A 25,134-nucleotide genomic window follows, 5' to 3' on the forward strand; every position below is an offset into this window, starting at 1 on the left:
AAAATAACTTGTCTAATGCAGACTGATAGGACCAGCTTCCTGCCTTTAAAATGAGAGCCAAAGGGCTGGGTGGCAGCTCAGTGGTAGGGAGCTTGCCTCCCATGCACAAGGCCTGGGCTCCACCTACAGTGGTGCTAAAAACATGTGCCAAATTCTATGGGGAACAGATCATGTATAAAAGAAAGGCGCTATCATTTTTGGATAATGACACACATTTTGTGATTTGGGCATAAGCAGAGTGGCAAAGCTGTCTTGTCAAGAAGCCTGTGTGGGCTGCATGCTGCACACTGATCGCACCACTCTGGGACACACTTCCCCACGGGTGCCTGCACACAGGCCGGGAGCACTCTCAGATGCAGCTCCCGGTGCGGCAGCATTCCCTTGCGCAGGCAGAGATGGAGACGATCCTCAGCAGCAGGAAAGACCCCCGGGGAAGCTCAGCTGGAGCTGAGCCTGGTGACCACCAACGCCCACATCGAGCACTTGGAGCAGTGGACTTCCCACCAGTGAGCATGCTGCAGTGCCAGGGAGAAGCGGGAAGGGCACCTGGAGACGGAGTCTGGGTGGTGCCACACGGGGAATTCTGGAAACCGCACGCCCAGCTGAGCACCCGGAGCGCCCACCGTGCCCTGAGCTCTTCCAGCATCTCAGGCAGCAGGAGGGAGCTCGCCAGCAAGCACACGGAGAAAGCAGCAGGAGCGGTGCCGGCTCAGCAGTGAGAGGCAGGTCTCGCGTCCAGCCACTCTGACAAGAGGTGCGTCTGAGGAGCCACTTTAAGCCTTAAATCAATCGCACCCGAAGTGTTAGACCTACCCTGTACTCACACTCGTGTTCTGGATAACAAACACCTTCCACCTTCATAAAGAGAGCAGATCCCCTAAAATCAACTTCATCTCAGGTCAACCAACAGAAACAGAAAGGCCCACTTAGTCGGAGGAACAGCCCCGGCGCTGTGAAATTCCCTGGAACTTGCTGGTATGTTTCAAAGCTTACAAAGATACCCCGTGCCTAACCACAGACACAGATAAAGTCAGTCTCGGACACTGCCATAGTCACCGCCACAGAGCCTGGCACTCAGGGCCGGTGGCACAGATCTGAAGGGAAAAGTTCTAGAGAAATGGGCCCGCCCACAACCTGGCACACACCACACAGCTGCACACACCAGGTGGGGAGTGTCAGGTGAGGAACAGAAAGTCTGGCGGTCAACTGCCAGACTACAGCATTCAGCCTCAACTGGGTCCAGCTGTAACCATTTTAATTACAGCCCTTTCCCTTACCTGCCCCAATTTTAAAATTATTCACTCATGTAGACTGTAACCCTGAGCTCCTCAAGTACAGGTGAAGGGCTGAGCTATGTTAGGGATATAAGCAGGTGGACCACCTGCTCAGGTGCGCCTGCTGGCCAGGCCCAGTAGCACGCCCTCCTGGCAGGATGACAATGTGCTTTACCACCCACTCCTGAACACAGGCTTGAATCCTCGAGGCACCCCAGGATTTCCAACGACTCCGGTGTCCAGCATGCAGCTCCACGCATCGCCTAGGGTCGCCGGAAGGCCTCCTGGAGGAGAAACGCCTGGTTGCCTTGTTTCAGTGGCTTTGGGGCAGGGGAGCAAAGTTCGATCCCCGGGCCGGAAGGGACCCTAATCTAATGTGGATCAGAAGGCAGGGAGGACCCAAGCAAACACCACTGCGACCAGGTCTCACACGCACAGAGCAAGGCGGGAACATCAGAGCTCAAGCTGGAGAGGGAAGTACGCCCTTGGTGGCTGGGACATCCTGGAGGTTGTGTGAATGTGGCTGACACTCCATTCAGAAACGGGGGACCGTCACCAGGAGAAGCAGATGGGTGGGTGCAAGAAACTTCCGATAAGGGAAACTGAGCACACAGTAGGGTGGGCTGTACAAAAACCCTCCAACGGGGGGAGCTGAGCACACAGGGGAAATTTAGTTACAGGAACGTGCAAAAAAATGGAGAATAAAGATTCTAGGCATGGGGACAGGGAAGAATAATGGAAAGATTCCATGTGTTCAGTGGTGATGGTGGGAGTGAATCTGACTCCCATGGGGGACACGGTCACCTGAACCCTCGATTTCAGGGTCCACCATGGCATTTCCAGCTGTACAAGCCTGCCCTATGTTAGGGTCATAATGTAAATATCTGTGATAGGCTCTATTTGAATTTCTCAGGGGCTCTATCTAATAGAGACTTTAATAAATGACCATACCTGTGCAGATCTAGTACCTGCTAAAAAGCAACAAGATCTTTGTTTCCTGCCTACTTTGTATATGTGTGAACACCTGTGAATTGTATGCAGTGTTCACAAATCATGAACACAGTGTCAACTGGCTTACAGATAAACAAGTGCTCATAAATTTAATGAATGGATCCAAATGCCTTTCAGTTCATGTGACTTAAATATAGCTTCAACAGAAAGGCTCAATTTAAATTGGTAAGAATAAAGATGCCTTTGAAACTACTAACCCACAGTTTTCTAGGTGGCCTGCCAATCAGGATGTTGGTGAATAATCACAGTCAATGGCCAGCATGAATCAGAAGTGATGGGCCTCAACTGGGGTCTTGCTCCAGTGCAGAACCCACACCAGGAGGCTGATCAATAGAAATGTTAATGGCACCATCAAGGCCTTTTTCAAATCTAAGACACGAGGAGGCTCACCTGTGGGAACACTCCAGCCAGCCCTTTTGGGGTGGGGTGGAGGTGGAAGGTAGGGCGAACCCAGAAGGAGTTGCAGGAGGGTCAGAACTCTAGCTGCAGGACACCTCAGCAGCCTCAGCACTTTTCAAGGTCTGTTTGGCTGAGACTGTGAGCCATGCTCACAGCCTAGAGCCATATCAGTCTCGCACAGCAAAATGGGTTTCTTTTTTCTCTCCTGATATTAGGCTACCCCCCATGCATGGTGGGAATTCCCTCTCTTCTCACTTAAATAAACCCTACTCCACTTACTCCTACCTTCTGCAATTGTCCATGGATTTTATTCTTCAAATTTGTGAGGAAGAACCCAGGAACAAATTAGTGAATCAGGGAAGCTAGTGTCATCTGAAAACTCTGGCTTTATCTTGGAGGCCATAAGGGGATCTTGGGCGGGGTGAGTGAAACCGACTAGTGTCCCAGCACTTTGCTTTTCTTCCCAGAGTCCTACACTCCATTTTGAATGTTCTGTCTGTATCCAAATTGCCAGGACCCTGTCAGCCAGTTAAAAGAGGACAGCAAGGCTGCCAGACTCAAGACGGGGAAAGGCTTTGCTAGAGTGAGACTTGCCGATCCCTCCCTGCCTTTGATGGACAGAATGATGCTCTGATCTGGCTTCGGTATCCTTTCTTGGCAATCCACCTGATTAAGAAACTGAGCTCTCTTTTAGAAGCACCAAGGACTGGCCAGGACTACTCCCTGACATCAATGCAGGATCTCTAGAGAGGCTGAAAGTCAGTCGATCACACGTCTCCAATCTCCTGTCACGGTCTCACCCAGTGGTGGAGGGAGGGCCTCACCTGGACAGCTCCTTGGATCACAGGAGGAGGTACCCGCTCAGCACGACCTGAGGACTCCAAGAAGCACCCTGCCCGTCTGCAGGCATTTCCAGCTGTGGGAATGAGTTGCCCTTTCCTTTTCTTTCTCTGCTTTGCAGCCAGCTCCCCTTGGAGCTCAGTCTCGGACCTGGCCCCGCTGGCCCTAGGCTTTGCCCATGAACACTTTATCAGACTGTAGGGGAAACGTTCCTACCCTCCTAGGAAGGATACGGGTCTCCAGGTTCCGACCCGCCAGTTCCCTATGGAACCCTCTCGTGGCTCTCATTCTAGTTGCTCTGAGACCTTTTGTTGCCTGCCCCTCTACATACTAAGTCAAGAATCTCACGGGCCTCTCACCATGAGGACATCATCCCTGGTGGTACAAATCAGCTTTCTTTACACAACAACTAGGACAGAACTTTGGTGGCCCTGATAACGAGTACGATGACAAATGCAGACAGCAGGAAAGGCTTAAAACCTGTCCAGGGATGTGGCTCCCAGGAACACGTCTCTCCCTTAGCAGGACAGCCAGGAAAGCTAGTGGCCTGTCTCCTCCGGGACGCTCATCCCTGTCTACAGTGCTTCCATAGTTGGGGGTAAACATAGCATGCGCAAACACACACACACACACACACACACACACACAGGGATTTTAGTTTGTGCTTGGTAAGACATATCTAAATCCAACTTGCCCAAATCCCAGTTCAGCCTCAACTGTGGTCGCTGGTGTTCTGAGGATCCCAGGAAACCCTGAGTGAGGGGACTCTGAGGGCTTGGTTGACAGGAGCAAACACAGCTGACACAGGAGTTCTCAGAAAGCCTCAAGGGGTGGTCGCCAATGGCTTTGAGGTGCATGGAAGATCGAGGGAGGCTTCGATCCGATTCAGACAGTGGAGGGATGCCAAGAGATCCCTCGTCCCTCTTGTCTTCTGGATGGGTAACTCTCCACCTGACACAAGCACTCAGACACTGGGATTCCTCTGACCTTCAAACTGGGGTCAATGCCTAATATTTTCTGTACTCGATTCTGGTACAAATACCAGTTGGAGGATAGGCAGAGATGGTTCTTGAGGGAAGCACAAATTATAACTCCATCTTATAGCCAGACTTGCATGAGCCAGCCTCAGCAGTGTAGTGAATAAGTCTCAGAATGAAAATGAAAAGGGCTGGGGATGTGGCTCGGGGGGTTGAGTGCCCCTGGTTTCAATCCCCAGCACCAAAAAACATAAGGCTTGTTGAGAGCACTTTAGCAAGTTGTGTTCTCCAAACTAAAATTATCTGGAACAATCATGTCCTTCCGATTTATATAAAAATAACAAATTTGGTGAGTATTTGTTTACATAATGTCATGTTTTGTAACTGGATAAAGGTAACCTATTGTCATTTAAGTTACATATAAAATCTCGTGCTACTCTTTATACTGGGATGGGAATTTAAATGTATTTTTGAAGGGTAATAAGAAGAGTCTGATTTGTTCAAAGGCTGACACTGTAAAACGTAGAAGCATTTTGTCACTTTTTCCATAAAATAAAGTCCGATTCCCGTTTCGGATGTACCTTGCACTGTCTTGTTTGTCTGCGCCCCACCCTACCTGAGATCAGGCTCCGCCGCCCACTCTGCCCATGTTAGATGGCTTCACGTAAAGCGGCTAGACTTTAGCTCATCTGTGTTCAAAAGACAGGCTTTTGTTGTAGAATTACTGTGCTCTCTAAATAACCAACAGATATAAATTATAAAAAGTACGTAAGGTTGGAACAGAGTGTTAAAAGAAAGTAAAATGTGTAAAGGTCTCATATTTGATTGAGTGGATAAATTTATGTGTCATTGTGGAGACAAAAGAGATACCAAAGATGTATTGGTGTTATTATAGAAATTGTTTTTTTGTTCAAAGCTATTAAACAAACTGAGTATGCTTTTGTTCTTCATGATTTCACTTTGTTATTTTCCTTATAGAATTTTGTAACTTTTGGATGTGAGTGTTTTGAAGAGGTACTCCTAGCAGATAACCCGAGTTAATTCAAAGTAATAAGCATCACGTACAGGACAGGATAGAATACAAGGCTGATTCCCAGTACTGACCGTGACCCCAGTTAAATGGAGCAGGAAACCACGAAGTCATGGACATCAAGGTCACTGGTGACGCTGGCCTGCTGGATGTTTAGACTCAAGACTTGGAATCAAAGGAAAGGAAATAAAAGGTTAAAGGAGAAAGTGGCCGGTATTCAGCCCTTGCTCTCTAGGGTCAGCCAGGACCCAGGGACAGATGGCGCCCCTCTAAAGGGACGGTGCGGCAACTCTGGTGAGTCACCTGACCTCCAGAGCAGGAGGAGCCTGAAGAACAGGAAGCCAAGCAGTGCACACTCTGCAAAGAGGGTGGTCACTGGAGACGGAAATGTTCCTGATGCTTCCAAGGGAAGCCACATGTGGTCAGCCAGACCCCGACCCATCCTGGCAGAGGGCACAATTGGTAAAGGAAAAGCTGAAGGAGTCTGGGAGCTTCTCACACATCCCCCCAAGAGTGATCTCAGCTGACTCTAAGAGTAGATAAGGACAAGGTCTCTGGCAAGAGAGCAAAACCAAAGCGCAGCTATACACAGACATTTGAAAAAGACAATGGTTCTGTGAAAGTAACTAGAGATGTACACTTACGTCAGTCCTCCAAAATGTAAGTAAAACTGGGAAGGTATAAAAGAAGGGTTTTTAAATCAGGGGTGCTTAATAAACAGCACAAAAAGCTCTGTCAGAGTCAGTCTGTTCTGAGCCAATTTGAGACCTGTGCTCTGCTTTTTTTTTTTTTGCTGCTACTGTTATTGTGAGGTACTACTCAGACTCCCCTTTTGGAGTCTGCAATTCATCACTTATAGCCTGATGACTTGGTTTTAGTCAAAACCTGGAAAGAGGAGAAGCTTCAACTAGGCTGGAAAGGACTTTAGTAAGTGCTCCTGATCACCAGATGGCTACCAAAACTGCTATTAAGGGGAGAACTCATTACCATGGGTGTTTTCCATCTCAAAAAGTTAATATATCCAGGATGAATGGCAATACTAAAGTACACAGTGAAAATGAAACCAAAAGGAAGAGGGGCCGGGCACAGTGGCACACACCTGTAATCCCGGCAGGAAGATCATAAGTTCAAAGCCAGCCTCAGCAACTCAGTGAGGCCCTAAATGAGCCTCTGTTTCAAAATAAAAAGAGCTGGGGATGTGGCTCCGTGGACCACTGGCCAGAGGCTAAGCACCTCTGGGTTCAATCTCTGGTACCAAAAAAAAAAAAAAAAGGAAAGAAAAAGGAAAAGGGAGGATTTGTGAGAAACAGAAAGTTCAGTGGTCCATTTTCAGAATACAGAGTCCAGTCTTACTTGGATCCAACTGTAGTCATTTTAATCACAGCCCTTTCCTTTGCCTGACCCGATCTAAAACAAGCCGATCGCATAGATGGTGACCCTGTACTCTTCTAATCAGTGCTGGCTGGGTCAGAGACAGAAGCAGGCAGACTGCCGGCCAGGTTCCTGAGCAGCCCCTACAGGAGTGAAGATCTACCATGCCCACCCATTTCTGGGCAAGAGCTTTCTTGCGGCACCTGGGTATTCCTAACTGAAAACATACGTGGTGCAGAACAAGGCTGCCCTCCCCACTGAGAATCACAGAATGAACTTAAGACTACGGCGAAACGTGAGGGGAAATGTGTATGATTCTCCTCATGTGAGACACAAGGTGGATGAGCTGCACCACCCCAGCACCTCGCTGTTCTCATCACATAAGCAGGAGGCTGTGGAATAGGAGGCTGTGGAATGAACGCGAGCAGAATCGAGGGGTACGTTTTCCTAGGGCGGTTCCAGAGGCTGTAAGCTTCACACAGCCAAAGGGAGAAGTCACTCAGAAACATTTCCACAGTTCAAAGGTGGCGATCCTCAGATCCGACTGTGGTCCAGTGGCTTCTACCAGTCTCCATTTACAGGGACCAAGAGCCTGAGCGCTCCTATCGTGCTGCCAGCAGAGCGGCGACTCACCTGCAACGACACCCACTGTGTGACAGTCCTAACAGTCTGAGTTCCAGGAAGAGAACAGGCAGATTCCACGACGGACAACTCCGGGGGCTGATGGCCACCTGGTCTCTGGCCAATGGCCCGTGGGCCCCAGCACCATCTTGGGGCCCTGGCCCTAAGCACCAGGCCACTGTGGGTTCTCAGGACACTGAGGAGTGCCCACATGATGTTTTCCAAAGAACCTGTGACTTTCGTCCTGGCCCAAGGCTGGGGTGACCATCTCCACCTCAGGTCTCCTTTCACTTGGCTCTACCCTGGGAGTCACTCAACAGCTCAGCTGGGCTGTCTGCAGTTCAAGCTCCTGGTGTTGTGTCACCTGCCTGCCACGTCACTCCAGGCACTTTAGCTCTGTGTTTCCCTCCACAGCAATGCCTCTCAACCCAGCGACGGCATCCAGCTGACTGATTCTGACACGCCTGCCATGCCTCTGTCCAGAGCCATTCCAACTCTTTCTTACTTTCTGAATCAAAACTTATATTGGGTGGGTGCACACGCCTGTAACCGCAGGAATTTGGGAGGCTGAGGCAGGAGGATCACGAGTTCAAGGCCAGCCTTACCAACTTAGCAAGGTCCAAAGCAACTTAGCAAGACCCTATCTCTAAATGAAAAATTTAAAGGACTGGGATGTGGCTCATGGTAAAGTGCCCCCAGGTTCAATTCCCAGTAGGATAAAAAAGGACAGCACCTAGAAAGTGAAAAATGGCCAGGAGTGGTGTCACAGGCCCATAATGCCGGCAGGAGGACGGCGAGTTCCAGGTCAGCCTCAGCAACTCAGAATGCCTCAAAATAAAAAAAAAAAAAAGAAATGCTGAGGACCTGGCTAAGTGGAAAAGCACCCTGGGTTCCATCCCCAGTACAAACCAACCAACCAAAAAAAAAAAAGGGGGGGGGGGGGGGGGGGGGGAGAATGGTCTCCACTGAGCTGCTCAGCCCTCCGAGACTGAAGTCTAGAATTAAAACTAAATGATTAAGTCACAACATCTAGAGCATCAAGAACAAAATCGGTGAGGAGGAGGAGGAGGAGGAATGCAGCACAGGGGCACTCTAGACAGGCACCCCATGGCGGCAGTCACCAGGGCCACCGCGCATCGCAGCTCCCGCAGGACTCAGCAGCAGTGCAGAGCCCCTGGCGTAGGCCAGTCATCCCCCCACTCTGACAAAAGTCATGAGACGGGAGCTCCTGTTAGTTGTGCCTTACAGACAAGAACACTGAAGTACGAAGCAGCTGAGAAACTTCCAGAGCCACAGAGCCGACCCGGGCGGGGCCAGGATTCAGACTGTAAGCACGCAGGGCAGAGCCCAACCCTTACCCTGCCCCTCTCTAGTGAGACACCTTCACAAGTAGACTCAGCATCCACAGGTGCAAGCTTTCAAAGTTTTATAAATACTCTTGGTCCCTCAGAAAGTGTGGCTTAACCAGCTTCAGGTTCATCTTCTGGAAGAGATGAACACATACACGGCTAGAGGTGCTTGAAAAACAGCTAAAACACAGACACTGTCAACCCTGGATATTGATAGTGAGACGGAGACTTAAAAAGCTTACTTTTTCTGAAGTTTGCGATTTTTTTCAGCCTGTCCTCCCAATTTGCTAAGTCCCAGTGCATCTTGAGATGAGATTTCTGTCTCTGAAACACCAGCTGCAAGGAAGCAGAAAAGCCCTCCAATGAGACAGTCCATGTGGCAAAGCTATGTGAGTGTTCCAAACAGGCAGGGTGTGAAGAGGTCCGAAGGCCATGCTCCTGTCCCGACGGCATACACAACTGCTTGGGGCGGTAAGCTGGTCTCTGTGACCACCATTCCCTGGAGAGCCTTCTGTTGGGACAGGTGTGGGACTGCTGGTCACACAGCAGGCGCAGGGAGAGCTCACTGCCCGCCCCTCCCTACTGTGAATAACCAACCTGGTCCCGAGGGTTCCTTGCCAGTCTGTCCAGGTCGACCCTTTTCTTTTTTGCCAAACAAGCGGCCAATAGACGACTTGATGCCCTTCTTCTTTGGGGCTTTGTGAAGAGAGTCCTGGCTACTGTTGCTGCTGCTGGGATTGCTCACGGGGCCATCCTGGGAGCCTGTGGAGCTTCAGGGGAGGACAGGGTGTCACCACGGGACCAGGGAACACGGCGCCTGCTCGCAGGGGCTGCAGCCACAGCACCTGCTCCTCACACGCCACAGGAAGCAGCCCTGTCACACGGGCTCCCCAAGGAGTTCCTACCAGACCCGCCTCTGCAAAGCTGGAGGCGCTGGGATGTGGCCCTCAGCTCCCTCCACGGGGCTCCCGCCAGCCACTGAGCATGCCCAGGCCAGCAGGCGAGGCAAAGTGGGAGAGCACGTCCTGGTGGTTCCCACCTCTCGTAGCAGCTCCACAGACTCCCTGGTAGCAGGAGCAATGCCAGCTACCTGGGGGCTGCTGCTGGGACCCTGTGAGCCTCCAGCAGGTACTGCCTGCTGCAGAATAGAGGCTCCATCACTGGTGGTGGGAGAGGAGCTAGTTCGTGAGGGACCTGGGGGCAGCACTCAGAGACACTAAGAGTGACACAGCACTCTAACTAGGTACAGAGGGCACCATCGGAACCTGCCATCCCTGTGGCACACTCCATCAGGATGGCAAGCCTACTGGCACCTGAGATACAGAGTTTCCTAGAAGTGCCGACCTCAGGGGACTCCGTCCAAACTGACGGCATCTTCTGCTGGATGTCCCCATGGCCCAGAGCAGCAGTGAAGCTTTTAGGTTTACCATTTAAATAATTGCCAATTGGAATCCCCTGGTGATTCTCTAAAATCACTTTTTTTTTCAAGTTTAATTAACTCATTAAGTCCCAAATTTTCAATTCTGTGACTACATCAATGAAATTGACACAGATGCAATGAAACAAGATGGAAATCATAAACTAGAGCTTACACATCATGAGCATCGTAACAGTCTTCTTCTAACAACCATATGTGCCACGTACTGCACTTAGTTTTCTGTGGGGCTATTTTCTTGGACCAGGGATTGAACCCAGGCTGCTCTATCACTGAGCCACACCCCCAGCCATCTTTACTTTTTATCTGAGACAGGGTATCACTAAGTTGCCCAGGCTGGCGTTAGACTTGCCGCCCTCCTGCCTCCGCCTTCCAAGCAGCTGAGGTCATAAGGTGCGCCCCCGCAGCCAGCTACACTGAGGTTTCTCTAGGTGTCCACGTCAGGGATGATGAGCAAAATGGTCAGCAAATGTGCCCTGAGTCAAGCAGTGTGCCCCTGCAGGGGTACGGCTGGGGATCTCACTGCGTACTTTCTTTTGGTACCGGGGATTGAACTCAGAGGCTCTTAACCAGTCCATTTCTGTATTTTATTGAGAGTCAGGATTCTCACTGAATTGCTTAAGCACCTCGCTAAGTTGCTGAAGCTGGCTTTGAACTCATGATCCTCCTGCCTCAGCCTCCCAGGCGCCCGGCTCACTGCTTACTTTCGTACATCCCTGATGTCCTCCTGGCTGGCTGCATGCAAGGCCCCTCGGTGCAGCCTGTCCAATCGCAGGGACCGCGGGGAGGAGGGAGGGGAGGTTTCACATTTGATAGTTGCCTTGTCGTCTCGTACCTCTTCCCTGGAAGCTGGTAACTGAGGCATAAGATAAGAGCAAGATTAGTAAACAGTGGATCGTTAAAAAAAAAAAAAAAAGGAAGCAAACTGCAGAGGCCTCAGCCTTACATCACGATCACAAACCCATCTGAAAACCTATCAGCTACACTTCCAACAGCACAGAGGCTCTGTCCCGTCCAGGGGCACAGGCCCACTTGACTCAGCTGCTCCAGAAGCACGAGCCTGAGGGCCCCAGCAGGCACAGGGCTGCCGTGCCCTCCTCCCTCAGCCCCAGGCTCTGCCCTCTCCAAAGCCCGAGGCACATCCAGGACAATCGCCAGAGGGGCAGCCAGGACTTGGACAAGGCCTGCGAACCCCATCCTCATTCACTTCAGTAACGACGCGGCCCTCAGTGATGAAGAGCACAGGGCAGGTGCGTTCATTCAGTCACTCAAGGGAGGAGGGTAGAGATGTTTCAGGCCAAGGGTCAGTGCCTTCATGTTTATGAGGAAAGAAGGCAACAAATGGCTTGGACTATGACCCAGACACAGGCGGGACTTGGGTTACTCAGTGTCTGGACTGGACACTGTAACCAGAAGCACTGATATGCAGTTTAGATCTCTTGCTCCCTGTGGCTTGGATGAACTAATCCTGGGTATGTCACGAGAGAGTCTCTCCAATGCCAGGATTCCCTGCCAAGGAAATCCTCACGGGTGAGTGCACGCACAGAGGCGGCCAGGGAGCAGTGACCACAGCAGACAGGTGAGCCTTAGCAGTCCAGGCGGTCCTGCCTCGTGGGGCGCACTTCCTGGTCCTGAGGTAGGACTAGATTCCATGGAATGTGCAAGGCACGGTCTGTTTAAATGGCAGGACTTGAACAGCTAAGGTCTCATATGATGGGACTGGAAAGTACACTGGTCCCAGCACAGTCCCACAGCGGCTGGATAAACCAAGCGCATCAGGACAACATGGGGCTGAGCTCATGTAAGACATGATCTTGGTCACCCCAGCTCAGGGCTCCTCCAAGCTCCAGGCTGGATAGTGTACACTGCTTCCTCACTGAGCAAGTCCTGCTGCCCAAACCCAAACCCAGATGCAATTCAGCTGAACCAGGAAAGTGTCCCAGCCTGGTGGCTGGTGGGTGTTCATCTCACCACGGGCAGCAGTCCCCCTCGGACACTACTCTGTCACCTTCCTCTAGACCTAAGTGAACCACAGCGCCAACAGGGCAGTGACACACCCAGGCCACAGGCTCACCAGTGACAGACCCTGCTGCTCAGTCCAGCAGGGGGCTCACACGCCACTGTTGACCAGCCACACGCTTCTGCTAGAGGACGCCACTCCTCAACAGTGCTGTCTGGCAGGGCACCGCCAGGCGGTTTGGATGGGCACAGAATTCCTGATCAGTGCAGGGAAAGTCAGCAGGGAGACTGCGTGGATGCAGAGAATAACCCACTGTCCAACTTTGCTCCCAGCATGCAGCACGGATCACAGAACAGCTATCCTGAGGACACCGCCACGAGCCCCTAGCGCCTGCACAGAAGGCAGGCCAGGCACAGTCTGGAGTCAGACCAACCTGAGCTCATGCCTTACACCAGTGTGACTTCTCCAGGCTGGGGTTTCCACAACTGGACCTGGGGACCATCACCGTATGGGCCTCTCAGGGCTGTGCATGAGAGTTAGTAAGACAGCTGCTGCCTGGCACTGCTGTCGGCAAACTGTTCTCCCTGAATCTGAGCACTACACTCTCGTCCATCATGCCTCATTTTTAAATCTCAACTGCTATATCTATTGGAGCAAAGCGTGCAATCATTAGACCAGAAGCAGTAGGAAAACAGCAAACCCTTCCATTTTCCCAGGGTCCCACGGATGACATCCAACAGAATGGTCCTGTGTGAAGTGCGGGGTCTTTTTTTTTTTTTTTTTTTTTTTTTTGCGGTGCGGGGATCAAACCCAGGGCCTGTGCTTGCAAGGCAAGCACTCTACCGACTGAGTTATCTCCCCAGCCCCCTGGGTCTTTAAATACTTCCGTTAAAACATTAATTTTCTGTTATCACACACTGGCAGAGCGTCACGGTCATGTAAAACATGATATTCTTCAATGCATTATGGATATAAGAGAGCACGTTAGGTTACCAAGTGATTTACCTTTCTACGATGCTTCCTTAAGTCGCTAGGCTGATGGATGCGTGCAAAGAAATGGAAAGAAGCCAGAATTACTGCACACTTCAAAGATTCCCATCAGCACAGGTGGACAAAGTAAAATGGAATGATAGCACAGACATCCATGAGAGGAAATTTAGAGAAAAATAGCTGAGAGAGAATTTTTTTTTTTTGGTGCTGGGGATTGAACCCAGGGCCTTGTGCTTGCAAGGCAGGCACTCTACCAGCTGAGCTACATTCCCAGCCCCAAAAGAGAATATTTTTGACCATGAATTTATAGATAAGCCAGAAGAGATTCACCAGAGAAACACTATAAATTTTACTCAGATAAAATTCTATTTGAACAAGTACAATCTACTAAAGCCTGGTATTCTATATAATGAGGGCCCTGATAATCATCTTTCTAAGCCAAATCTCTCCACCACTTAGTTTTCTTTAGTAAGAAACGTTATAATTTAAAGTGTTATTCTGATTGATAAGTAAGTTACTGCAAGACCTATTAGAAAACCAAACAAACCTACTTTTAGTTAATCATCTACTGGACACTAAAATAAAATCCTTACCTAGAATTCGATTTACAACTTCTCAAAAATAAATCTATTGTTTAAAGCAAGGTATTCTGTGCAAATATGTAAAAGCAAAAGTTAGCATGGTATCATGTAGCATCTTCATATACTATGACTCATGGAAGACACTTTAACTTTACAAAGTCAATTACAGGCAGTGGGACAGGTTCAGTGAGTTGATCGAATTCCCACCTGAGTACAACCACCACAGCCAGACAGTGTACCCGTGAAGGTTCTACTCACTCTACGCTCTGATCACTTCTTTACATAGGAGACACTTCACTGGTGAATCACACAGCTCCTAACCAGCTAGAGTAAAAACCACATGTACTGTGCCTGCATCTGCAGCTGTGACTCACCATTTAAAAGCCCACCCACCCACTAGTCACTCTCGCCCAGCACAAATGCACATACAGCTGCCTGGTCGAGGGCGCAGGGGTGGGTGGGGAGGAGAGCTGCAGGGAACCACTACAGACTAACAGATGAGACAAGCACAAGATGACCAGAAATGAAAACCAACAGGGAGGCCCAGAGACTGCCAGTCGGCATCCTGGATCACAGAGCTAGGAGGCAGGCCACAAAGCCGCTTCTACACTCCGTCCGGAAAAACAGAGGAGGAACCATGAATGAGACTAGCAAGGAGTCTAACATCTCACCTACCTAGCCCGGGCCGCAAAGTGTAAAAGCTGTGTCAACCACCACCAGCCTGGCTGCCACTTAACCTGCTGCTGGCTAAGGACTTGCTGGCTCACGGGGCAACTGAAACAGGAACGGCTGGCAGCAGGGGAACTGGAAGTGCCACGCAGAAGTGTCCCAAGTGTCCTTGCAGGCAAAGCCTCACTCAGCCCAGGTGGCCAGGAGAGCAGCCACAAGCTCTTCAGATCCGCACACTGTCGCCTTCGGCATGAGGCCCTGGCACCTCCAGGACAGAAGGGACCCAGCTGCGTCTCAGGAAGCAGAAGGTGGTCAGCTGTGAGGGCCACACCTGCACCTTCTTCAGCACCCCAAGGTGGAGGGACAAGCCCCCACCTATGCATGGCAGCTCCACGCTGGGCACTTCTCGACCTGCCTTGTTAACTCTCTGCCCAAGAAAGCAGACAAGTTCTCTTCTGGCAGCTGTGCTTTGGACAAAGTCCACACCCAGTGTCGCACCAGCACACGGTGGCCTGCTAACCGGGCCACCCAACACTAAAATAGCTAGGCGTAGCTGAATCAATGAACACTAGTTCATTTAAAAAATCCTGAACCACTTAGGATGACAAGCATACCTGACCTCTTTTGGGGTCCAAGAGGCAAACGCACAGCCAGCAACCACCAGAGGTGCGCTAGGGCAGACAGCCCAGAGGTCCCCACTCACCAGCGTCATGACGCCCAGCCTGTCCACCTCCCGAGCTGGGCTGTGAGGGACTCTTCTTGGGGTGGAACGCCCGCTGCCTGGGGGGGAGGAGCCAGCAAGCGAGGAAGCAGGATAGGGGGGAATGGAGCTCATTGATCTAAAACGACCAAGGTTGTCCAAGCTTCCACTGCCGACCCGGCTCTCGATCTCCTCTGCCCGCTGCTCTGTGTTTTCCTTCTCTTCCTGTATCAACCTGAAACAAGAAGTGGTCACCTCCCTTCATTAGCAAAGAGTCATGTACTTAGATGAAAAAGTCTGTTTACACACTGTACGACTGCGAATCTCCAATAAGAAGTTGTTCCAGCAGAAGCTTCTACTTCTTACCTTTTTTAACATATTGGATTTGAGAACAATGATAAGGAACTCTTCCACTAAGTCTTGTTAAATTGGCTCTGGTTACGCTCAGAGGTCATTCAACTTATTCACTCCACAGTTCAGGAGGAGTCCGGCTGGAAACATTTCCTGTGGTTGCCACTAAATTATATATTTAAACTTTGCAATTCTTATCTCCCTGTTCTTAGAGGGAACCTGTCCATTTATCCATACATATCCTCACTGGAAATCAGGAAGTCTGATACAAAGAACTGGTGCACGAGGCAATTAGGAGTCCCCAACATTTAATCCATAACACTAAATGAAAACAAGCTGTTTTTTATTTTTTTTTTAACCAGTTTATATTTGAACACGAGCATTGCCTAATGGAATACCCTATCAGCCTCGTCTGGGTCCTGGACCTGTGTCAACCATGCTACCTTAATTTGGAATTTAATATTAAAGTCTATCTACCCTAAAGCATCGTGCATGACTAAGTAGTAGTTTTACACCTGACTATGCTAATGGTTGTTATTCTAACAATACAGTAACGATTCCAAATTAAAGTCACTTTAGGTATTCTAAGAAAAGTATGTTTTTGGTTATTATGAACAGAAGGAAACCTATGAGTCAGTGGACAGATCTTAGCAGTCACACCAGGCCAACGTGTTCAGCAGTACCGTATACAGAATAAAAGCTCAAGCTCTACACTCCTTTCACGTTTCCTCCCGGGACACTCCTCCTTCTGGGTTCAGCAGTTTTAAACACAGTACCTGTAGGCTGGGTTTCTGTCAGGACCACAGGCAGCCCAGAACCCTGGTGGCAGAGGACAGTGGCCACCCAAGAAGACACTATCCTTCCCCCACAGGGTCCCCCCGTGCTGCTTTCCACCTGGATCCAGGCCTGGCTGTAGCCCCAGAGCAGGCCACTGTGAACAGTGGTCACCTGGATCACCCCAGGGGTGGCCCTCCACTGCGTGCCGGCAACAGGCGGCGGGACCTGCACCCCTTCAGTGCCAGGGATCCAGAGTCAAGGGACACTCAGGCTGGTGAGCAACCTTCCCTCGACAAGTGTCACCCTCTGCCTTCGCTCCGCTCCTCTTGTCCACTGGAGGCGCCACTCACCACCTCCCCAGGCACACCCAGCCCCGCACAGCTGCGTGTCTTTCCCTTGGGAGCACTCCTGCATGGCTGGGGAGCAGACTGGTTCAGGACCCCACCAGGTGGGCACTGAGGGCCCCACCCCACTCTCTCCGGGTGCATCAAGGGTCTCTGGGGAAGGCTTTAACACTTCCACCTCCCACAGGAGGCTAGGACTTAAACTCTTAAAGCAGACCCCTGTCAGATGCCAGTCCCACCTGTCCCAGCTTCTCTGTGCAGACGAGCTCCCTACACACCTGATCTCCTTGTTGATGGCGTCCAGTTGCTCCTGGAGCATCATAGCCAGCGTCTGCGCGTCAGCCTGCCCGCTGGGCGATAACAGGTCGACTGAGCTGAGCAGAGTGTCCCTGTCATCTTCCCCGTCAGACACGTCAACATCACTCTCGAATGCTTGTGCCACGTTTGCCAAGACGCTGGCTTGCTGAGCACGCTCCCAATCCTGTTCATTGAGAGTCTGTACCTGCGAGCAAGAAACTGAACCTCAGCAGACTGAGGGCAACCACATGCATCGAGAAACTTGGAAGAAACACACCAGAAATTTGAAAATCTACAGAGGACCCCAAGTGTTTGGAACAGCAGGGCATGCCCTATAAGCTGACAACTCTCAAGCCCATGGTACAGAAATGGGGAGCAGGAGGACAAGCTGTCCCTAGACTGCCTGATGCTACTAAGGTCCAGATGTGCAGGTGGGACGTTTCTTGGATGATCCACAAGGAGGAGATGGCAGAGTCAGAAACAAACACTGAGAAAGAGTACAGACGTAACAAAGCCTCCAATGGCCACACTGAAGGGAGGCGAAGAAAAAAAAAGAACTAAATGCACAGCAGCTGGGTTCACTTTGCAGCCATCACATTTCAGGAGTGACACCAATGATAGAGTGGATCCGAGTTCACAGGGATCCTCCCCTTTCTGAAAGGGGTGCTAAGGAGTGCTGTGAAAGCACATAGAGGCAAGAACCCCAGGGGGACAGAAGCGAGTCCTGCAGGCGCCGCTCCCCAGTACCCAGGCTACAGCGAGGTGGAGGGCAGAGTCTTCTCTGGAAACCTAGAAAAGGCTCCTGCTGCAGAGCTCAGGACAAGCATGTACGCAGGGGCAGGTCCTGCCCCTGTGTGAGGAAGTCGCCACACACTGCAGTCCCTAGACACAAAGCCCAGGCTCTCCCTTGCCACCCACCCCCGGCACTGTCCCCATCCAGACACATCTGCCAACCCTGCTCCCTCCACGTCTGGATCATTCCATCAGCAACAGGACCTTCTCTCCCACTACCATTTGAAAACATCAAACAGAAGCCATGAGACCTTCACCTCCAAGTCCTGGTGGCCCCATACCATCCCACTTCTCTGCCCCTATCAAAGTGAAGCTTCCCCAGCAAACCACCTCTACTCTGTTCCACTCCTTCCCCCACCTGCAAGGTGGCTCCTCCTACTACCTGCTAGGCCACCCTTGTCTCTTGCAGTTCCTGCTCAACCTGTAATTCTGCAGTGCTCCATGGTCCATCCCTGAACAGTGATGTAATCAGCAGGCTTCTGAATGTGACCTCACCTGGTGTCATGCCTTTAACTGCCATCCATTTGCCTGCAACCCCTAAATTATCTCTAGTTCTATCTAGGCTGCTCTCTTGGGTTCAGGCTGGACAATGCAATGGCCTGCCCCATACCTCCTTGGGGACACAGGACAGGTCTGTCCACCTAAATTCCACCAAGGCTCAACGTGGAGTCTTTCCCAAAACTCTAAGCTCTTCTCACCTCAGAAACAGACCCCATCCTTTCGGTTGCTCCAGCCTAGACCCTCAGGGCATTTCTGTCTCCTCGTCCCCTCACTGTACCCAATCCTCCAGCAAACCTTGCTTGTGCTACCAACACGTCAGGATGGTCCCTCTGCTTCCTCCTCTAGGCCACTGTGCACAGGCCACATCCCTGGTGACAGCTCCCTGGCTATGCTATTCTCACTCCACACTCAGGAGCGCCCAGCAGCCCTCCCTGCTTCTGGCTCATGCCACCCAGCATGCTGGCACAGGAGGTGGAGGATGATTCCTGCCACCCCCTTGAGAGGGCAGACTCGGCAACTCCCTGGGATGAACACGGACTGCAAGCGAATGCGTGGGCCTCCCATGGGAGGGGACGCTCCCTGGGCTCTGAGGGAATCCGCAGAGGTGCTCTGAGGTTCCCGGGCAGCATGCAGCAGGGGCGTGAGGCCTGCATCCACAGCTGCGAGCACACCTGAAGGCAGAGGCTCCACCTTGCAGCCTGTCCAGCAGTGACCTGCTGCCATGCAAGTCTCCAGCCGGGGTCTTCCTGCCATGCCACGCCTGACCCCACAACCACGCAAGGAGCGCTCACTGTCTGAGCCACGCAGCTCTGCACAGCCAGCACCGCAGCAAGTCACTCCCTTTCCTGCACGACCCCACTGGGCTGTGCCGGGTACAAGCACCGTGCCCGTCTCATGCACACAGCAGCACTGGGTTGAGAGGTGCTCAACTACCAGCAGTTCACCACACACACTGTGCAACAGACCCAAGAATGGGGGTGCTGGGGTTTGGGCAGAATGTCCCCTAGAGGCTCCCAGCCTGGTGTACTGGAAAGTGGAGGAGGAACCTCTAGGAGGTGGGCTGGGTAGGAGGACTTCAGGCACGGGGGCTGCCCTCCAAGGGGACCAAGGGAACCTGGGCCCCTTCCTCCTCACTCCCTGAGGTGAGTGGTTTTGCTCCAACACACTCCTGCCACGATGTGCTCCTCACCCAAAGCCACAGGGCCAATCGATCAAGGACTGAAAGTCCTAAAACCGAGGGCCAAGATAACCCTTTTCTCCTCCAAGTTGGTCATCTCAGATGACACCATCAGAAACAGCACGTCCTTCAACCTCCAATCACCAGCACTGTGCCGAGTAGGTATTCTGTTGTTTTAAAAAAAAAAAGCACACAGGGCCTAAAAGTAGACTCCTAGCCAGAAAGAGGACAACGGGGGAGGAAAAGGGGCATGCAGCCCATGGAGAGCTCCAGGTCAGGACAAGCAGGTACCCCTGCAAGCAGAGGCGCGCCGCGCCAGGCCTTGCCTTGGAAGGTTCGTCCCGCAGTGCTGCCAGCCGGCCTTTCTGGGGGCGCCGCAACACCGCGCTGGTACTGTAGGCATCCGTGTGCCCGTCTGCCACAGGGAACCTGAAGTCTGGGACACTGCCCAAGTGGGGGCGGCTGAAACACGAAACAAAGGTGGTTGTTAGTGGAGAGGGGTCCAGCAAGTGACCTCTCAACAAGCAGACACGTCTATGTCAGAACGGGCAGTCTGGGGTAGCAGTCTCTGAGGAGGGATGCCCTTGGTGTGTCCTCAGAGCTACCTGCTGCCCACTCTCGGCCAGTGCTTCAGTTCCAGTCTCCCAGGTCTTGGGTGGGAAACGCCACCACAGGAAAGCCCACCAATACGAAGGCAGGGTAGAGTGGCCTCCAGCCTCTGTCTGCAGAGCGCCATCCTCCAGCTCACGGCTGCGGGGCTGCCCTTCTGCCCTACTCTCCTGTGGCTGGCAAGAGGTACACCGGACACCACTCTGGCCTTATAGTGCTCTGCGGCTTCCCCACCGGTGCCAAGAGCCATGGTGCGACAGCCATCAGTCACGAGTGTTCCCGAGAGGCCCCAGTTGCACGTCTGTGTGGACTAGCATGGCATTTGTCTGTTTTCAGACCTGAAGCACAGACCTGTGTGCAGGCAGGGTGACAAAACCAACACCCTGGGTTGCAGAGTCCTCAGGAAGGGCGGGCTAGGGGATGGGATGGAGAAACTAAGAGACACACTGTTCCCACTGGTCAAGGCCTGGGGAGAGAAGGGGAGGAGGAGGGAGCAGCAGGGGCACAGCCAGGCCTGAGGCCACCCACTGCCTTCACCCAAGCATCCCAAGCCTGCACCCTCAAGAAGCCCTGGCTACTAGGAAAGAAGGTGGTGCCTTCATTTCAGAAATCCTTTGGAGGCAAAGACCTGCTTACTAGAATTCATGCAGGGGAGACTCAGGACCCCTAGCAGATCTGCAGACAGGGCCTGAAGGACATGCCAGCTTATCTCTGGGTTCACAGTCTCTACAGGGGGCAGAGCGAGATACTGAAGTCCACGTTCTCCCTGACAGCTGCTTTTTACCTGCCCTGCCTCCCTCTTGATGATCTGCCTGCTCTTTCTCAGCATGCCTTGCAGCAGGCAATCTGCCTGTGGTCCCAGAAGGCTCACCGATCCTGGGAAGTCACCCATGACTCCTAATCTCCACGCCCTTCCCCTGGGAAGGCCCTGCCTGCCCTTCCACTTCCCGTGGAGGCAAGCTGCTGCTAGAGAGCTCACTCACTATCAAGCCACGAGCACAGGCAGAGCCGCCCCGTCTGGAGCTACCCTCTCCATTCCTCCTGCCAGGGCCTGTACCATCCCCACTGTGACCTGCCTCTTCTCCTCTGAGCTGACAGACGTGGACTCTACACAGTAGCCTCAGCCTGGTCTCTGCAGAGTGTGAGGCAGTCCACCCTGAGCAAACGTGTCCTCTCCCCACTGCCTTTCCCTTGTCAGGCTTTGGCTGGCAAACACAGGCACACTTCTCCTCCTCAAAACTCTGCCCCTCACTCTCCTGCCCCCCTTCCTCTGCTTCCCTTTGTCACTACAGCCCTCACTCGAGAAGGCCGCACACACAGTACAGCCTCCACTCTCAGGTGTCACACAAGCAGTGGCCTCTCAGAGACTTCTGCTGTGGCTGCGGCATGTCCCTCCCCCTGGACGCCCAGGCTCTGGCTTCTGCCAGAGCACACAGTATGCTTCTGCCTCTGACTCTCTTTGCTGGTTTGTTGCTTTCTAGAAGTAGGTTCAGGAGGACTAAGCCACGGGGCACTCCAGCCTTTGGTGATAGCCTACGTCTGCAAGGCAGGGATGTCCACAAAGGCTCCACACTTCCTTCTACACCATGATTAAGCCTGCTTCCTGTAACTGGATGTCACCAGCTGACTGCGTCAGAAATTCAGCCAACGTTTTACTTTCATTTAAGGACCATTTTCCTCAAAGAAATAAGAACAACAAAAATGTGCCACCTTAATCAGAAAGACTGCCTCTGTATGATGAGAAAGAAAAAGACAAGAGGGTCTGCGTGCTGAGCACTTTCCTGGGGTCATTCCCAAACCAGGTGACCACTCCTCTACCAGCCAAAGCCACGTTCTATCTCAACTGCTTTTAAAATGACTATATCACATACCTTTAGTGTCTCAAAGCAATAAGAGCTGCAGGTGGCACAGTGGCCATGCTTGTAATCCCAGCAACTCAGGAGGCTGAGGCAGGAGGATCACGAGCTCAAAGCCAGCCTCAGCAACTTAGTGAGGCCCTAAGCAACTTAGCAAGACCCTGTCTCAAAAAATAAAAGTGGCTGGGGATGTGGTGCTGTGGTACAGTGGCCCCGGGTTCAATCCCCAGAAGCAAAAAAATACAAAAAATTAATAAATAAAAGAATTCCAAACACTGCACTGAACCCACAAATGTCAAAGAACTCACACCCCAGCTGCGCAGCTCCTCCCTCGGCGTCCCTCTCCCAAGAGAGCACCACTTCACCTCTTACCCTGGCTTCGTTCTCCTGTGCCCACACCATCAGGGCAACTCTCCCAGGGCACCTCCGTCGTATATCCAAATATTAAGTGGGCATTCCCCACCTTCCAAACCGCCTCCTGCACACCCAAGTTTTGCTAGGGGTGTGTCTCCTGGCACAAGCCCTCACCTCAGGAGGCATATTTCCCTCTTCACATTGTTGCTACTAAGTCACAGGTTTCTTGCAGCGAGACTGTGTGCTGCGTCCAGCTACACCATCCCAGGGTGGAGGACAGGGCCTCACATGCACTCAGCGGGCTAAAAGACACTTGCAGGTTTGTCAATACCATACCCATGATGGAGTGAAGCACCTCTCAGCCTCATCTGGTCTAGGTCAGCCCTCAAGGCCTCAATGTTCAGGACGAGCTGGTCCTATAAAACAGTCAGTGACTCACATTGCAGGCATGTCTTTCAGGTTTGAAACTATTTGCAACGAATGTGCGCAGACATTGAACATAACCCTAACAGGCTAAATTAGTAGTTATAAATGTCAAACATTTTAATTTGGGGAAAATTTTCTCCATGAGCCCTATAGTAAACAGGAACACTGAGATACCATTAAGGCGAACCCTAACGAATAGGAAGAGATGTTCAATAACTAAACAGTTACGAAGGGGGATAACACCAGACCATGGGAAGAGTGCTATGGAGAGCAGAATTCGCCAGGAGAGAAGGGCAAGGCCACCCCTCGGCATGCAAGAGCTTGATCCTGCGCTACCTGAAGACCTATTCTCACTTCCAGTACTGCACTGCCCCACACAGTGGCCACTGGCCACATGTTATCATGGAGCCCTCAAAACACATAGTCCAATCTGACGTGCTGTGCCCATGGGATCCAGATCTCAAAGACTGAATATGAGAAGAAAAAGAATATAAAGTACTTCACTAATGTTTTCTATTAATAAACAAAATCAGTATTTTCCACATACTAGTCTAAATAAAATTAATTTTACCTAATTATTTTTACTTTTTCAAATGTGGATACTAAACGGTTGAAAATTACGTCACTGGTTTATACGGTATTTCTGTCAGCCAGCAGAGTGGCTTGTTTTTCTTCTGTGCTGGGGATGGAACCAGGGTCTGGAGCACATCAGGCAAGTGAGCTGCCACTGAACTGACCCCAACCCTAACAGCACTATTTGTTTTCTTTTTGGTTCTCCAGGCTAAACCCACAGGCACTTTACCACTGAGCTAATTTTATCTTGAGACAGGGTCTTAGCTGCAGAAGCTGGGACCATCCTGCCTCGGCCTCCTGAGTTGCTGGGATCCAGGTGTGCGCCACCACACCCAGCAGCAGCTGTTCCTGATGGAAGGTCTCTGCTAATAAATTAGCCTCCTACACGTGTATCTCAAACACAAAGGCACTCATCTTGTGTTAGTAGCATAGGAGAACTGTAAACTAAGCTTCTCTCATCTTTCACCACATAACTGTGGTAGCTAGATTTATGATAACTCAATTCAGCTTCTAAAGGGCTCTTCAATGAATCAGTGTTAAGTACCTTATCATGTTGCGTTTCTTCTAATTGCTTTTTTGCATTTTCGACTTCTCGTAAGAGAGAATTCTGAAAGAGAGAGAATCCATCAGTGTGAGACTTTAAAATGTCCCATGTAACACTTGTTTATAAGACAAAGTGACACAGTAAAGGGAGAAATCAATGGGCGTGCCAAGGGGCAGTGCCCGGGCCCAGGGCTGGTGCCGCTTCCAAGGTGACAGACACCCAATAATCCCTCTGAGCATGTGAATGCCTTCTTTACTGACCCAGCTGCTAAAAGGAGACAGGCTATTAGCCAGGTTCACGGTCAACTTTACTTTAATCAGGTAAACTTCTAGGCTTTGCAATTCATTGGTCAAGTTGGTTAAGTTTCAAATGTAAAATTGAAATCAAAGATAAAAACATTTCTCTACCTAAAGGTGAGTGATTCTGTGTGGCATCTAATAATGCATTTTGTAAATGGGTTGGCGTAAAATAAGCATGAATAATCACCACTGATTCTCTCAAATAGCACAAGCAGCTGCGAGGCCGTCAAGGGGACACCCCAACTGCACTGGCAGGGGTGCAGAGCCGCTGGCACAGGCACCGTCAAGCCCAAGCCCACTGCACCCAGGAGAGCAGCGTTACTGCAGACTCAGGGACAGCTACTCTGGGAGGTGAGCTTCCGAGGCCAGGCTGAGGCCCCTTTCAAACCAGGTGAAAAGAGGTGGGCGGTGGAGCTTGGGAGGCGGGAGGGTCTGGTTTGAGTTGATTCCCTCTCTCCTATTATGCCACGCTCCTCAAGGGTCGTGTGTATGAACAGCACGACAACTTCACAGGAGAGGCAGTGCAGGGCCTGCTGCTAAGTACAAGCTGACTGGAAAAGAGCCACAGCCGCTCCCTGTGAGCTGCCCACAGCTGCCTCTGTGCTAATTACTAACTAGCACGAGATTATTTTACCTAATTATTCACGATTACTAAAAGCCTCAAATGCTCACCATCCGGCCCTTTATAGAAACTGCTCACCGATGCCTGATCTGGACAGTCACAAGGACGAACAACCCGCCACACACGCCCAGGTGAGGACTTGTGCAGCCTGGCAGCAGCCTGTGCCCTCCACAGCCTTCTGCCATGGCTGGCGCTGCCACCTGTCCTGAAGAGCAGGGCGCGGCTGCTCGGGAAGGGAGCCCTGCAGCGGCCGGCCAGCACCCACCTTGTCCTCCAGCGCAGCCATCCTCTCCTTGAGGTGAAGCTGCAGCCTCTCGTTGGACTCTGAAAGCAGTCTGTCGACAGTGTCCGAGAGACGCTTATTATGTTCTTCATTCATTTTCTCTCTCTGCCTTGCCTAGAACA

The 25,134-nt window shown here is 51.5% G+C and overlaps 1 protein-coding gene across 11 annotated transcripts in view; it reads right to left on the reverse strand.

Annotated features, from left to right (window-relative positions):
* The window catches only part of PPFIA1 (PTPRF interacting protein alpha 1), an 87,704-nt gene that overhangs the window by 19,379 nt on the left and 43,191 nt on the right, over positions 1-25,134 (reverse strand). For 7 of the 11 annotated variants that reach the window (XR_013757825.1, XM_079104914.1, XM_079104916.1 and 4 more), the window contains 10 exons: positions 24,995-25,126; positions 23,809-23,871; positions 22,602-22,681; positions 19,773-19,908; positions 16,958-17,181; positions 15,211-15,442; positions 13,273-13,302; positions 11,012-11,163; positions 9,470-9,642; positions 9,115-9,208 (listed from right to left, as the gene is read on the reverse strand). Coding sequence is in view for 10 of the 11 variants with exons in the window: in XM_079104914.1 (XP_078961040.1) it covers positions 9,115-9,208; positions 9,470-9,642; positions 11,012-11,163; positions 13,273-13,302; positions 15,211-15,442; positions 16,958-17,181; positions 19,773-19,908; positions 22,602-22,681; positions 23,809-23,871; positions 24,995-25,126 (1,316 nt within the window). In the remaining variant the exon portion in view is untranslated. The remainder of the gene's footprint in view (positions 1-9,114; positions 9,209-9,469; positions 9,643-11,011; positions 11,164-13,272; positions 13,303-15,210; positions 15,443-16,957; positions 17,182-19,772; positions 19,909-22,601; positions 22,682-23,808; positions 23,872-24,994; positions 25,127-25,134) is intronic. The other 4 variants (XM_079104915.1, XM_079104920.1, XM_079104919.1 and 1 more) reach the window with 1 other exon arrangement.

This window comes from Sciurus vulgaris (genome assembly GCF_902686455.1).
Source record: "Sciurus vulgaris genome assembly, chromosome: 11".
Lineage (NCBI taxonomy): Eukaryota > Metazoa > Chordata > Mammalia > Rodentia > Sciuridae > Sciurus > Sciurus vulgaris.